The sequence below is a fragment of the Protopterus annectens genome, chromosome 7.part1 (assembly GCF_019279795.1).
Source record: "Protopterus annectens isolate FY-2018-M chromosome 7.part1, PAN1.0, whole genome shotgun sequence".
In the NCBI taxonomy this organism is placed as follows: Eukaryota; Metazoa; Chordata; order Ceratodontiformes; family Protopteridae; genus Protopterus; species Protopterus annectens.
Genome location: NC_056740.1, coordinates 541,825,331 through 541,838,971, shown reverse-complemented (window position 1 = coordinate 541,838,971; position 13,641 = coordinate 541,825,331). Strand labels below are relative to the sequence as shown.

Sequence of the window (13,641 nt, the reverse complement as noted above, 5' to 3'; positions counted from 1 at the left end):
CACAAAACACAATGAAAAATGCAACTTACCAGATGCACACAAAATACAATGTATGGCAAATGATACACAAGGAACAACTGCTAAACAAATACCTTAACTGCTGACTGGGAGCATTATTCACTGAAAACAAAGCAGAAATTGACTAGGACTGGCAACACTCAGCAGTGAATGTTCTGCATTAACTTGCTGGAGATGCTTCAAAGATCTTTGGATATCACAGGCTGTACCTGCTCTCAGCAACACCTCTCTTTCACTGAAGACACAAGAAATCCAGAGAGAAAAAAACACTCATTTTCCTTGTTAAAAAAGATGGCACATTTATTGCTACATAAATGTTATATACATATTGTATTTCCTGTTACAATGACAGAAATAATTGAACGTTTTGCTGCTGGTTTGAAAGGTTCATCAACAATACCTTGAAATTTTTGACACAGGTACAAATCTGCATTAAACCAACGAAGGAAATGGAGACCAAGGTGAGAAGCAATTAATCTCCAACAATTAGTTTGTACAATACTCCATAGGTACTACATGGTATGCTAGAACCTACTATGTTCTTAAAATGCTATTGTAAATTTCTGATATTAATGAACAGGTTATGGTAAATAACCCTACATTTTTACTACCTAATATAGTAAAATAAAGTAAGAAACTTTTTACTGAAAACTTTTTTTTATTTCAAAAATCTAGAAAGAGTAATATTTAGAATTCAAGAAATTTTCTTACAAGATTATTGTATAAAAGACTAGCTACAGTGAAAAATAAGCCAAATGTTTTTTTTTCTTACTATTTTTTATGAAGGAAAGCTTTTGGGCATACAGCAAAGTCTAATATCGCCAAAAAGACAACAAGCATGGGAACAGGCTTAGAAGGAAAAGGCCAGGCAGTGGCACGCAATCACTTTTACGGGTTATACGCAACAACTTATTTTAGCTCATGAACACTGAAATGAAGAACAAGGCCACATATGTATTAAGATGTTAAGTGACAAATGTACACATTAAAAAAAAAATCAACAGAATTTGCACATAACTGGTTTGTTCACGAACCACCCCTTACGCGTATCTCATTCCTCCTCAGCCTACCGTCTCATCGGCATTTTGTTCTATTATCTTAAAGTAGTCATATTTTTAAGCACTGTTTTGTTCACTCTGTGAGCTTACTGCTACAGCTAATGCAGATGATATTTTAACAGCAATAAAGACAGCCCTGCTTTACATAACTTCTCTTATATCCAATAATGTGGAAGACAGCTTACACAGTAAAGGGGATTTCATGAAAAAAGATGTCAACAATAGTGGTGAAAGAACAAACACTGCTGAGGTTCATTAAAATACATATGAACTGATAATTATTTTAAAGGAACAATTCTGTTAAATGAATCACTTCCAAAAATCCCTTCCACTAACTGTGAAAATTACAAGACAAAAGGAAAAGAAAACAAAACTTGTTAACGAAGAGATAACGTGGCCACTGCTCTTTTGTCATCACATAATTTAATCCAATAGCTCGGACATGTTTGTTGCACAACCCACCAATAAGAACCAAGGAAGCCAATAGTTGTGTATTACAGCCTACATTTTCTTTGTACTGTAATATGTGCTTACTGCACACCTGTTTTACATGTACTGTATGTGGTACACACTGCTTGGAAAAAAGCAATTCTAACAAATTAGAATTTATTCCTCCTAATGTACACTTCACAATACACAGCTTTACTATGAAGTCTAGAAGCCTAAAAAGTTTTTTTGTATACAATTACAAATAAAAACAAATAAAATATCTGTTTATTGGAGGAGAATGTGAGACAAAAAGCTACCCCTTTTAAGCTAAGAGATGCTAAGGTCACAGTACTGCTCCTTTCCAGTAAAAAAAGCAATATTCTGCTACAAACTGCTAATGGCTTAATGCATGGAGCACAGTATATAAGGTTAACTATGACCATAACTGTTCAGATTACCAGATATCAAAACATAACATTTAAAATACAATGAATGCTACAATAAGGACATTTTCAATTTCATGGAAAACACTTTATATGGCAAAAGTAAAGAAAAGGGCAATGTAGACTTTCCCTCATGTTAAGACACCACAAGGTATGCTGGGAATGCTAAGGGTTAAAGGTGGCCACTGCTTTGTTCTCTGAATGTGAACGACTGTAATGAACGCTGGCATCAGCTGAGAATTTATCAGCTTTAAACATATGAACTTCTTCCCTTTAGACTAGACCTTTAAAGTTCCATAGCAATAAATAAAATTTGAAATTACAATGCATTTGTCAATTCAGTTTAGGCACAAGGCAACTTCCACAATGAGTGGAGAGATCGTGACAGTCTGATTGTGCAGAAGCGACACACTGCTTGCGACAGAATGATATGTTCCATGTTTCTCATGGGCAGAAATAAGAACGGAAGATTTGCACATCTTCACATCTCAAAAAGAGATGTTACGCTGTTGGATTCTGCAACTGTGTCTGGGTTTCTTGCTTCAAGTTTTTTTTTTTTTTTTGTCTTTTCAAAATTTATGTCTTCATAAAAAGTTGTCTTTATGTGGAAACGTCACCCACTGTCTATCTTACAAATATAATTTGGGATTCTGCCAAGAAAAAAAAGTTCAGAATTAGTGCATGCAGCATAATTTAGTTTAAAAAAATATATATATTTTACATTACTATCGCATAGATGCATCTCCACATTCAACCATATTACTAAAAATAAACAAATGGCTGTGGTGCAGAAGCCCATTTACCAATCACAAGACACCACCAATTTAAAGCATCCAAAACAGAAACGTACACCAATCATTCATTTGGCTGGGACTGGAAACAACAAGGAAGACCCACACCATAACAGCCAACTTGTGCTGTAAACTAATATGCATGTATTGTGTTGTGTGCAAACAGGTAAGTCCACACATACCTCACAGATTGGCTGGGTCTTTCTGGCAGTTTTTTACTGAATGATTTGTGTGACCTTTTTACCTTTTGGTTTAAATATATATCCCCCCTATGTTAACAAGGGTTTCCTCTGGGTGCTATGGTTTCTTCCAACATTCCAAAAACAAGCATTAGTTGGACTGGACACACTAAATTGGCCACAGGTGAAAATGTGTGCATGAGTGTGTGGTGTGGAAGAACTACAGCAGCAGGGCAAGCCACCCAGCACTGCAAACCTTGGCTCTAGATGATTGTTACTGTGGGAGGGACATCCAGATCTCAAGTGTACAAAAATGGGAAATGGGAAGGGAAAAAGGATCTGCTGATGCATGGATGTGTGTGTTTGTGTGTGTGTGTGTGTGTGTGTGTATATATATATATATATATATATATATATATATATATATATATATATATATATATATACACACACACACACACACACACACACACTCATCTACACATATTTTTTGCTTTAAAAGACTTGAGAGAGGAATAAAAAGTCAGTGCAAGCAACATTCACAGCCCATTTAATACAACTAGCAGCAGAGACGTCACAAAACTTGCCTAGTCTTTTTTTTAAATATTAAAAAAGGCAATTTTCATGGTTTTATTTATGATAAAAAAGAATTCACTAGATTACTGTAGTTTCACTACTTTTTAAATATATTTGCCCCTATACAGGAGGGCATGCCCCACATACAGTTTGAGGGAACTACATTCCATAGTATAATTGCTTCAGGTCATGAAAATTACAAAACAGGGTAACTACTGTGGGTTTCACCCGCAGACTTACCTGGCTGGTGCTTACATGTGACCCATAGGGTTGCTAGTGTCTGTAAGTCCAGGGAGAGCCCCTGGGTGTGCTGAAGGCTCTGCCGATACGGCAGAAACTTTTTCCTCTTCCCTTCTTTTAAGGCAGGCTGCTTTGGGATTCAAGTTTCTTTCTGCAAATTAAAGGCAACTTTTCTTTCACTCTGGATGTGATAATACATTTAACCATTACTTAAAAAAACAGACAAACATGTACCTTTTAAATCAAATATATTTTTAGCAGAAACCTTTTCAAATGCATTCAATTTATATATGGTTGCTGGGCTCATAAAAACACAGCACACATGCATATATGACCAAACTTAAAGCAAATTCACTACACATTCAACGACCTGAAACTACCACAGAATTTGTCAAGTTTTCCCTTCAGACCTACCAGCTGTTTCGAACATTTTATTTTTGGAACTCTGTGCAACAAAAGATGGTTGTTAAGATATGCTGCTATCATCAGCTGGGAAGCAGCTCATCGAAGCAAATGCAGCATACTTGTGGAAAAGGAGAAAAACGTTTCTACCATTATAAACAGTATAAGCCATAAGGGAAGCACCGTCTCAGAATGTTTAGCTAGACGGAAATCAGATGGCAATTAAAAGAGCAAGACAGCTGCTGACAGAGCTACTTCAGAGGTATAAGGATGAGTGCCTACGTAACTGCCATTTTGTTTTCTACAATTAACTTCTCATTTTACTGCCCAATGTTTGTAGACATCTCTGTGCATCCCAAACAGTAATGCAATTACTTTTTAAATTGCTAATCATCCACAGACTAACCAATTCAAGTGATGTCTGGGTTTATTAAAATGAACCCCAAGGCAGAGAAAAACCCACTGCTCACTGTCATTCCATATTCAAACCCTAACTGCCTTTCTGTTCTTAGAAAAATTGATTTTCTATCCACTGCAGTACATGACCTTTGGCTTAGTATGTCAGACCTTTGGTGTCTGTACCAGAGTCAACATTAATGGTCATACATCTGTAAATCCTTGAAGTCAGAGTGGAAGACACTGCTGGACAGCTTGGTAGAATTTATCTGCTAAAAAAATCAGTATATGGTGGAAATGTACATTTTGTTAGCCAATGTAGCCAAGAAATACTTTTTGAGAATTTTATCACTTCTTTCTGTCTCGTCTCCATCCACTGAAGGTACTGTTTCTGTTTTAAACCATTTCCTACACTTTCTGCACTTCAAGAGTTACTCGCTGGACCCATCATTAGTTTATCAACATGAATTAATGACCGAGTGATAGTTACCTCTGCTGGTACAAGCCCCAAAACTTCTGCAGGGTGAAACTCCACTTATCTGCCTCACAGCTCTAGAGTTCAATACTGACATTAAAAGTCACTGTCTGCATACTATCCATGCCTGCGTAGGTTTTCCTCAGGTTCTGCTTCACACTTCCCCAAAACATGCCGATTTTACATGCTTTACTAAGTCTATCCTTGGTACTGTATTCACCCTTGCTTTTAGCTTAGGCATTGCAGTGGCTGAAATGGTCTACCAGTTTACTTTCCCAGTTAAAATAAGTGTCATGGTACTGTGGGCTGACACACACACACACACACATACATACATGTGAATGATGACATGGAGAATGGAGATGACTAAAAAGCTATGGCCTCATACATGCACGTGGCCAGACTTATGCCCTCCTATCTCAATGGAAGGGGGCTGTTCTACTGCTGAACAGCTACTCTCAGCTCAAGACTGGCAAGTGAAGACCTTTGCAACCTGCAAGCCATTAAAACAAAAAATGACAACGGGACTCAAAGCATATGCACGTATGAAAGCATGTGTGAAATACACAGCATTCAGTGGCAATGAACAGATGCTGTCCGACTTTGCAGGTACAACACACTTTTGGGTACAGATGATGACCCAGTCATCTCCAACATCTAAGACAGGATCACTGGAGGCAGAGGCAGATTACTTGCAGGGCTATGGAGGTCACACAGAGTAAGCAGATGAACAAGTAGGGAAGTTTACAAGTCTGCCAATGAGAGCATAAAAATGACAAAGGATCTACCAAAAGCTGCAATGGCTCTTATTCCAGTGGTCAAACAATAATAAAGATAATCTAATATGAATAAAAACTGGAAGACTGTCATAATGGTTGAAGCCATAAGCCCAAATACATTCAAAAAAATCCTGTCTGAAAACCATGGCTTGATAGCAAGACTCAATGTCTTGTCAGGAAAAAAAATGAACACACAAGTAAGACATAACCACTGGGACTCCCCCACTGCCAATGGGTCTTGGTTCTTAGAGAGAGACTAGAGTGAAAATATTTTCCACTTGGAAACAAAAGATTTTATTGTATTGGGTTTTCTAGCCTCCTGTAAAACCCTGAGAATGTCTGAGAATAGGTGTCTGGAGGGGATTAGAACCCTATCACCCACAGTGTCAGCTGTAGCTGTATTAGGGATCCTTTGTTCTGTACCAGTAGGTCCACTCTGTGGGATTAGCTGTGGGTGTATTAGGGATCCTCTGTTCTGTGCGAGTAGGTCCACTCCGTGGGATTAGCTGTGGGTGTATTAGGGATACTCTGTTCTGTGCAAGTATGTCCATTCTGTGGGATTAGCTCTAGCGATGACAGCTGTGGGTGCATTAGGGATCCTTTATTCTGTGCGAGTAGTTCCACTCTGTGGGATTAGCTGTAGCGATGACAGCTGTGGGTGCATTAGGGATCCTTTGTTCTGTGCAAGTAGGTCCACTCTGTGGGATTAGCTGTAGCGATGACAGCTGTGGGTGCATTGGGGATCCTCTGTTCTGTGTGAGTAGGTCCACTCTGTGGGATTATAGCTGTAGCGATGACAGCTGTGGGTGTATCAGGAATCCTTTGTTCTGTGTGAGTAGGTCCACTCTGTGGGGTGACTTGTGGTGACGGCCCTTGGCTAAATGTAGAAGTAGGGGGGAACCAGTGCGGTCTTGGCCAAAAGGGAGACAACAGAAAGATTTTTGGTTGTTCTTGTCTAATCTTGAACAGAACCTTTGGTATTAGAAGGAGAAGGAATGCATACAGAAACATCCCCTTCCAAGAGATGGAGAGGGCATCTACTTTCTAGACCAGAGGACTTGGGACTGTGGCACAAAATTTTGGAAGCTGTCTGTTCGGGGGGGGGGGGGGGGCAAACAAGTCTATTTGAGGAGCACCCCACTGCTGGACTATATCCGGGAACACACAACCCTGTGAAGCATACATTCTTGGGACTGAGTCAGGGATCTGCTTAAGGACTCTGTCACGAGATTCCAGTTGGAGGGAATGTACACTGCCTGAACAGTCATGTTGTACTGGGCCAGAGATTACCATATCAGAAGAGCCAACCTAAAAAGGAGATTTGCAATGCCCCCCCCCCAGTCACATACCAGAGGACTGTCACGTTGTCTGTGAACAGTTATAGAGGGCCTGGGCAAAGGAGAGGTTGAAATGCTTGTAGAGCTAGTAGCAATACTCACATTTCCCCGATGCTTGTGTTCTGACTTTTGGGAAGGGGCCTAAATTCCCTGAACTGTGTATTTGCCCAAGGCCAATCCTTAGCCCATGGTTGATGAGTCTGTGTAGATTTCTAGGACTGGGGCAAGAGAATACAGGATTAGACCTTGATTTAGGTCTATCTGATGAAGCCACCAGAGTAGTTCCCTCTTTAGGCAAGTAATGAGGGAGACCTGGTATTCTAGCAGGTGAGAATGCTGGGTCCACACTGTTTTGAGGAACCACTGGAATTTCCTCATGTGGAGTTTTGCCATTGGTACCATGGGGATTGTAGAAGCCATGAATCCCAGCATCCTGAGGAACTCCGTAGCCATGACATGAGTTAAGGGGAGAAGGGAGTGAAAGAATGAACAAAGGTTCTGCGACTTCCGAGGTAGAAATGACACACTCAATGTTGGTCTGGATTCGACAACCCAGGAAAATGTGGTCCTGTGAAGGAGTGAGGATTAACTTCCTGTATCTGATGGTGAATCCCAGTTTCCCGAGGAGGGAAATGGTGCTCTCCAAGTTTTAGAGTAGTGTGTGTGAATTTAGGGCCTGTAAAAGGAGATTGTCCAGGTATGGGAAGATCTGGATCCCCAAAAGTCTGCAGTATGCAATCAGTGGAGCCAGTCATTTTGTAAATACCCTTGGAGCTGTAGAAAGACCAAAGGGCTAGGCAGAGAACTGAAAATGCCAGGACCCCACAGAAAAATGCAAGAATTTCCTGAGGCTGGGGTGAATGGGGATATGAAGTTAAGACTCCAGAGATGACATGTATCCTTGTGGAAGGATAAGGGGAAATAATATTTGGAGTGTTAACATTCTGAAGGTAGGAACTTTAAGGAAGCTGCTGAGATGGGATAAATCCAGTATCACTCTCCAGAGGCCATCCTTTCTGGGTACCAGGAACATTCCTGAATAGAAGCCTTTTCTCCTTAAGGATTGAGGGACCTTTTGAATGGAGCCCTGTTACTGAAACTCCAAAAGGAGTTTTGGGAAGACGGGTAACTGCTCCCAGGGGAGTTGAGGGATGCCCCTGAATGTGGGGGTGGAGTGATGCTTTTTCAGACCCCGTGGGCATTGGACAGGTGAAGGGAAAGAGGGGAAAGGGGAGCATCTGCAAGGTAGTCACAGACTCCGTGCTTTGTCAGGAAAAGACGGCCTTTGTTGTGAGGATGGCTGAGAACTTCTAGGCTTCTGTTGTCTCTTGCCTCCTCTGGAAGACTTACTGGAGGGGTGTTGACTGCGGCCATGGACAAAAACAGGCTTTGAAGGGAAATTCCTGTGAAACCTGGACACAGGAGAAAAACAGGATGCGTTTCAACTCCTTGAGTTCCTTGCCTTTTTCCTAAAGGGACTAAAACAGGGAGGCTGCTGCCTTACCAAATAAGGCCGAATTGTCTAGTGGTGCATCCACATGACTTAGATTTGAAGTCACTCAAAGGGCTGCAGCTTGATTCAGAAAAATCTTCTAAGAACTTAACCAGTAGCAGCTGCCCTGGCACAAGCCTCCTCAGCATCACAGCTGCATTTAATGGAATGTTTTGCTACCTTGGAGGGAGCTCCCAGTACAGACAGAGCCAAGGCTTTTCCGTCTGAGTCTGGAAGATCTGCAATGGCATTGGATGCCTGAGGCAAAAGCTCTAAGGACTACTTTGCCATGTGTGTCTGGTAATTAATGGCCCTAAAAGCCAAGGTGGCTGACATATAGGCCTTTTCACCCAGTCTCTTTAGGGTTCTACTCATTGTCTGATGGAAGAAGATTACAGGAACAAGCATCCCAGAAGGAAAGTCTGTAGGAGCAGAAATAACTGCTTGGTCTGCAGCAGGGCACCTGAAGAGGAATTTACAATCCTGAGGGACCTTGTAAAAGTGGTCCTGCTTCCTGGGGGCTGGGGCCTGGGAGTCTGGAGTTTGTGAAGCATTGCAGAAAGCATGCAGAAATGCAGGATGTGCAGGAGGAACTGTACAGGGACCTGGGACATCAACCTGTAGTAAATACCTTTTCCGTACTTCTGAAATTTGGAAAGTATCCCATTTGAAATATTCTCCCATTTTCAGGAGGGTTTCACCAAAGGATATCTCCTCCACTGGAGAGTCAACACCTACTGACTCCTCTTCAGGGGAAACACATTCCTGGGGGGAAGAGATTTGCGTGGAATAAAGTACAGTTGTGTACACTTAACATAAATGTAGATGTTAAAGTGTATTCACTGTTGCAGTCATTTCATTTGGGTAATCTGCTGGCAGGTTGCCCTCAGTCGGCCTGATTAACAAAGTCTTGGGTCCTGTGTTGGTTGCTGTCCCTTCTTCCATGACGTCAGGTCGTCAGGGGTATAAAAATATGCAGCCAACACCATTACATCAGTTTTTCTAGCCCCAGATGTAAGGTGCCCCCTAAATGGGGAGTAAATAAAATTAAAAACACAAAAAAATACCTCCAACCCAAAAGTAAATGCATCAAAAGGGATTTTAAGCATAGTAAAAGAAAGTAGAGGTATAGCCAGAGAAAAATAGGGGGCTGGAGGGAGGGTAACCAGGACTGCGACAGTGAATACACTCGAACATCTACATTTATGGTAAGTGTACACAACTGTACTACGTTCTTCGTGTTTCACTGTTGCAGTCATTACATTTGGGTAGATTCCCAAAGCTATGGTTGGGTGGAGGGAATTATACAGCATTAGGACCAGCTATAAGGCCTTGCAGGACAGCAGTGACAAAGCCAGCTCTGGATTTAGAGAAAAGTGGTAAATGGTAATGTTTGGTGAAAGTATGAACTGAGCTCCAGGTAGCAGCTTCTAGAATGTCCCTGATAGGAACACGTCTGAGAAAGGCTGTTGAAGTTGATGCAGCCCTGGTGGAATGGGATTTGATCCCCTGGGGGATAGTTTTTCCATGGTGCTTATAGCAGAAACAAATACAATGGCTTATCCATTTGGAAATGGTTTGCTTTGAAATAGCCTTTCCCTCTGCCCCCCAGCAAATGCTACCAGCAGTTGTTCAGATTTGATTTAGTCCTGTTTAAGTAAAATCTAAGTTGCCTGTGTACATCCAATGAATGCAGAATCTGCTCCCCCTTGTTCTGTGGATCGGGAAAAAAGTTGGCAAATGAATGGTCTGAATAACAGCCACACTAGATACCACCTTAGGCATGAAGGACGGGTTGGTTCTTAGAGATACCCTGTCTGCATGAAAAATGATGAAAGGCTCCACTGCCATAAGAGCCTGTAATTTGGAAATTCTTCTTGCTGAAGTGACTGCTAAAAATAAAAAGCAGTTTCCCAGGAAAGGCATTTTAAGTCTGCAGTTGCAGCTGGCTCGAAAGGAAGGACAGCGAGTTTCTCCAATACAAAATTAAGGTCCCAGGCAGGGGTTGGAGCTCTCCTTGGTGGTCTTAAGATTTTGGTCCCTCTAACATACTACTTTAGCAGTGGCTGAGAGAAGAGGGGAGGTTCTGTGTTGTAATGAGCTGAAATGGCTGAGGCATGAATTTTTATGGAAGAAAAGGACAGGTCCTTGTGAAGCATCTCAGTTAAGTATTGTAAAATCTGAGGAATGTTGGGCACTGCTGTGCTTATCCCTCGAGATAGATTCCAGGCACAGAATCTTTTCCATTTGTCAGCATACGTTTTTCTAGTACTAAGTCTTCTCGCCTCCGAAATGACATCCATCACAGGTTTGCTAAGGGATGCTAAGGGTGAATTTAGGTGATTACCCACGTTGCAAGATTCAAAGTTTGGAGCTGAGTGTGCAGAGTTTGGTTGTTCTGCTGAGACAGTAAGTAAGGTGTCCGAGGCAGGTGCCATGGTGGAAGGTGTGATACACTGCGCAGGAGTGGGTACCAGTGTTGGCGAGGCCAGTTTGGAGCAATCAAAATCATTCTTGGTTTGTCCTGTTTGACTTTTAGTAGAACTATGGAGAGCAGAGGCAAAGGGGGAAAGGCATAGACATAGGTTTTTCCAGCTGAAGGACAGAGCATCCACTTTCCAGGCTTTTCTGTGATGAGTTCTTGTGCAGAATTTGTCGAACTGATAGTTCTGGGGTGAGGCAAAAAGATCTATGTCTGGGCTCCCCCATTTGCATGTTAACATGTTGAAAATCCATGGTTCCAGTTTCCATTCGTGTGGGTCCATGAGATTTCTGCTTAGATCGTTTGCAAGAGTGTTTAGCTTTCCTGGCAGGAATTGAGCTTGTAGTTGTACTTGATAGGTCAAGGCCGTGTTCCACAATGCCATGGCTAGTCTGCAAAGGGGGAAGGAGTGTGTACCCCCCTGCTTGTTTATGTACCACATAACTGTAAGTGTTATCCGTCTATCAGTAATTGCCCTGGATGAAGGTAGTCCTTGAAGGCTGTCAGTGCATTCTGTACAGCTAGCATTTCTTTTTGATTTATGTGAAGGCTCCATTTATCCTGAATGCACTTCCCTGCCAGATGAGCACCCCATGCATAGTCCGATGTGTCTGTAGTTAGGGTTTAGGTGGCAGGGGGTGGTGTGAATGGCAGTCCCTTGTTCTGGTGGCAGGCCTCTGCCCACCATAGGAACTTTAGGCGCAGGCAAGGTACGATAGGAAAGTACAGTTTTGTACCTACCATAAATGTAGATGTCCGATAGGCATGCATCTGCAGTCCTTACAAATGGGTTGTCCTGTCGTCAGGCAGCCCTTCGGTCGGCCGGATTCCAAAGTCTGGGTCTGGCTTCGGCTGATGTTGCACTTCACCCGACGTCATTGCTGCAGTTACTCGGGTATAAAGGCATCAGCCGACGCCATTTTCCTCAGTGTTTCTTGCCCCAGATGCCAGGTGCCCTCTAGGAAGGCTAAATTTTGATAAATGCCAATGATTCAAAATATTAGAGAGCAAACAAAAAATAAGCATGTATGTACATATATACAAACAAATACACCATAATAGATTCCCCCAGCTAGCTATAAGAGGGCAAATACCCTAGGAGTACCACAGAGGGAAGGAGGGTGGGTAATCCTGACTGCAGATGCATTCCTATCGGACATCTACATTTATGGTAGGTACAAAACTGTACTATGTCCTTCAAGGATGCATCTGCAGTCCTTACAAATGGGTAGAATACCATAGCCAAACTGGGGAGGAGGAAAGATAGAATTATGGTGTAGTTAAGATCCCTTGCAAAACAGCAGTGGCAAAACCTGCTCGGGATCTAGAGTATAAAGGTAAATTATAATGCTTGGCAAATGTATGCACGGAGCTCCAAGTAGCAGCCTCTAAAATGTCTTTGGTAGCCACTCCTCGTAGAAAAGCTGTGGTAGTGGCTGTAGCTCTTGTAGAGTGAGGCCTGATGTTTTCTGGAGTTTTCTTTCCATGGTAGGAGTAACAAAATCTAATGCAATTTCCTATCCACTTAGATATTGTCTGTTTTGAAATTGCTTTCCCTTCCATTCCTGTTGCATATGCTACCAGTAGCTGGTCAGTTTTCTATTGCTCTTGGTCCTGTCCAGGTAGTAGCGTAATTGTCTGTGTACATCCAAGGTATGCAACAGTCTTTCTCCCTGTTCTGTGGATTGGGGAAGAATGTAGGTAGGTGGATAGCCTGATTTAAAGATACTCTGGAGACCACCTTAGGCATAAAAGTAGGATTTGTTCTCATGGACACTCTATCTTGATGGAAGATCAGAAAGGGTTGTACTGCCATTAATGCCTGTAGCTCAGAAACCCTTCTTGCTGAAGTGATTGCCAGCAGGAAAGCAGTTTTCCATGATAAGTATTGCAATTCTGCTGTTGCTGCTGGTTCGAAAGGAGGTAGTGTCAATTTTTCTAGCACAAAGTTCAAGTCCCATGCAGGTAATGGTGGTTTCCTAGGAGGTTTTACATTTTTAATTCCTCTCAGAAACTGCCTGAGCAGAGGATGTGAGAAAACTGGAGGATCCAAGTCGTATTCTGCTGAAATAGCTGAGGCATGAATCTTAATGGAAGAGTAGGACAGGCCTTTGTGGAATAGCTCTGCCAAGTATTCCAGGATGTTGGCTATGTTTACCAGTGACACATCTTCCCCTTTAGCAGTACTCCAAATGAGATATCTTTTCCATTTTGCTGAATATGTTTTCCTTGTTGAAGGTCTGCGAGCTTCCAAGATAATGTCCTTAACCCTTTGGGATAAATTTGGGTTAATTTGTCTTATGCAATGTTCCAGGCAGTCAGCTGCAGAGTTTTCAGGTTTGGATGCAGGGTGTTGTAATTGTTCTGAGTTAACCATTCGTGGGCATCCGTGGTAGTCCTGCTTAATATGTCTGCTAGAGTGTTTTCTTTTCCTGGTACAAAGATTGCTTGTAACTGTATGTTGTAACTCAGGGCCACATTCCAGAGGTCCAGGGCCATCCGGCATGGAGGGTATGAATGAGTGCCTCCCTGCTTGTTGATGTA

General features: G+C 42.0%; 1 protein-coding gene across 4 annotated transcripts in view; it reads right to left on the bottom strand.

Annotated features, from left to right (window-relative positions):
• Positions 1-300: 300 nt before the first annotated feature.
• The window catches only part of TCF12 (transcription factor 12), a 1,980,472-nt gene continuing 1,967,131 nt past the window's right edge, over positions 301-13,641 (bottom strand). For all 4 annotated transcript variants that reach the window (XM_044078972.1, XM_044078971.1, XM_044078973.1 and 1 more), the window contains 2 exons: positions 3,735-3,885; positions 301-2,598 (listed from right to left, as the gene is read on the bottom strand). In XM_044078972.1, coding sequence (XP_043934907.1) covers positions 3,746-3,885 — 140 coding nt within the window. In that variant the 3' untranslated portion in view covers positions 301-2,598; positions 3,735-3,745. The remainder of the gene's footprint in view (positions 2,599-3,734; positions 3,886-13,641) is intronic.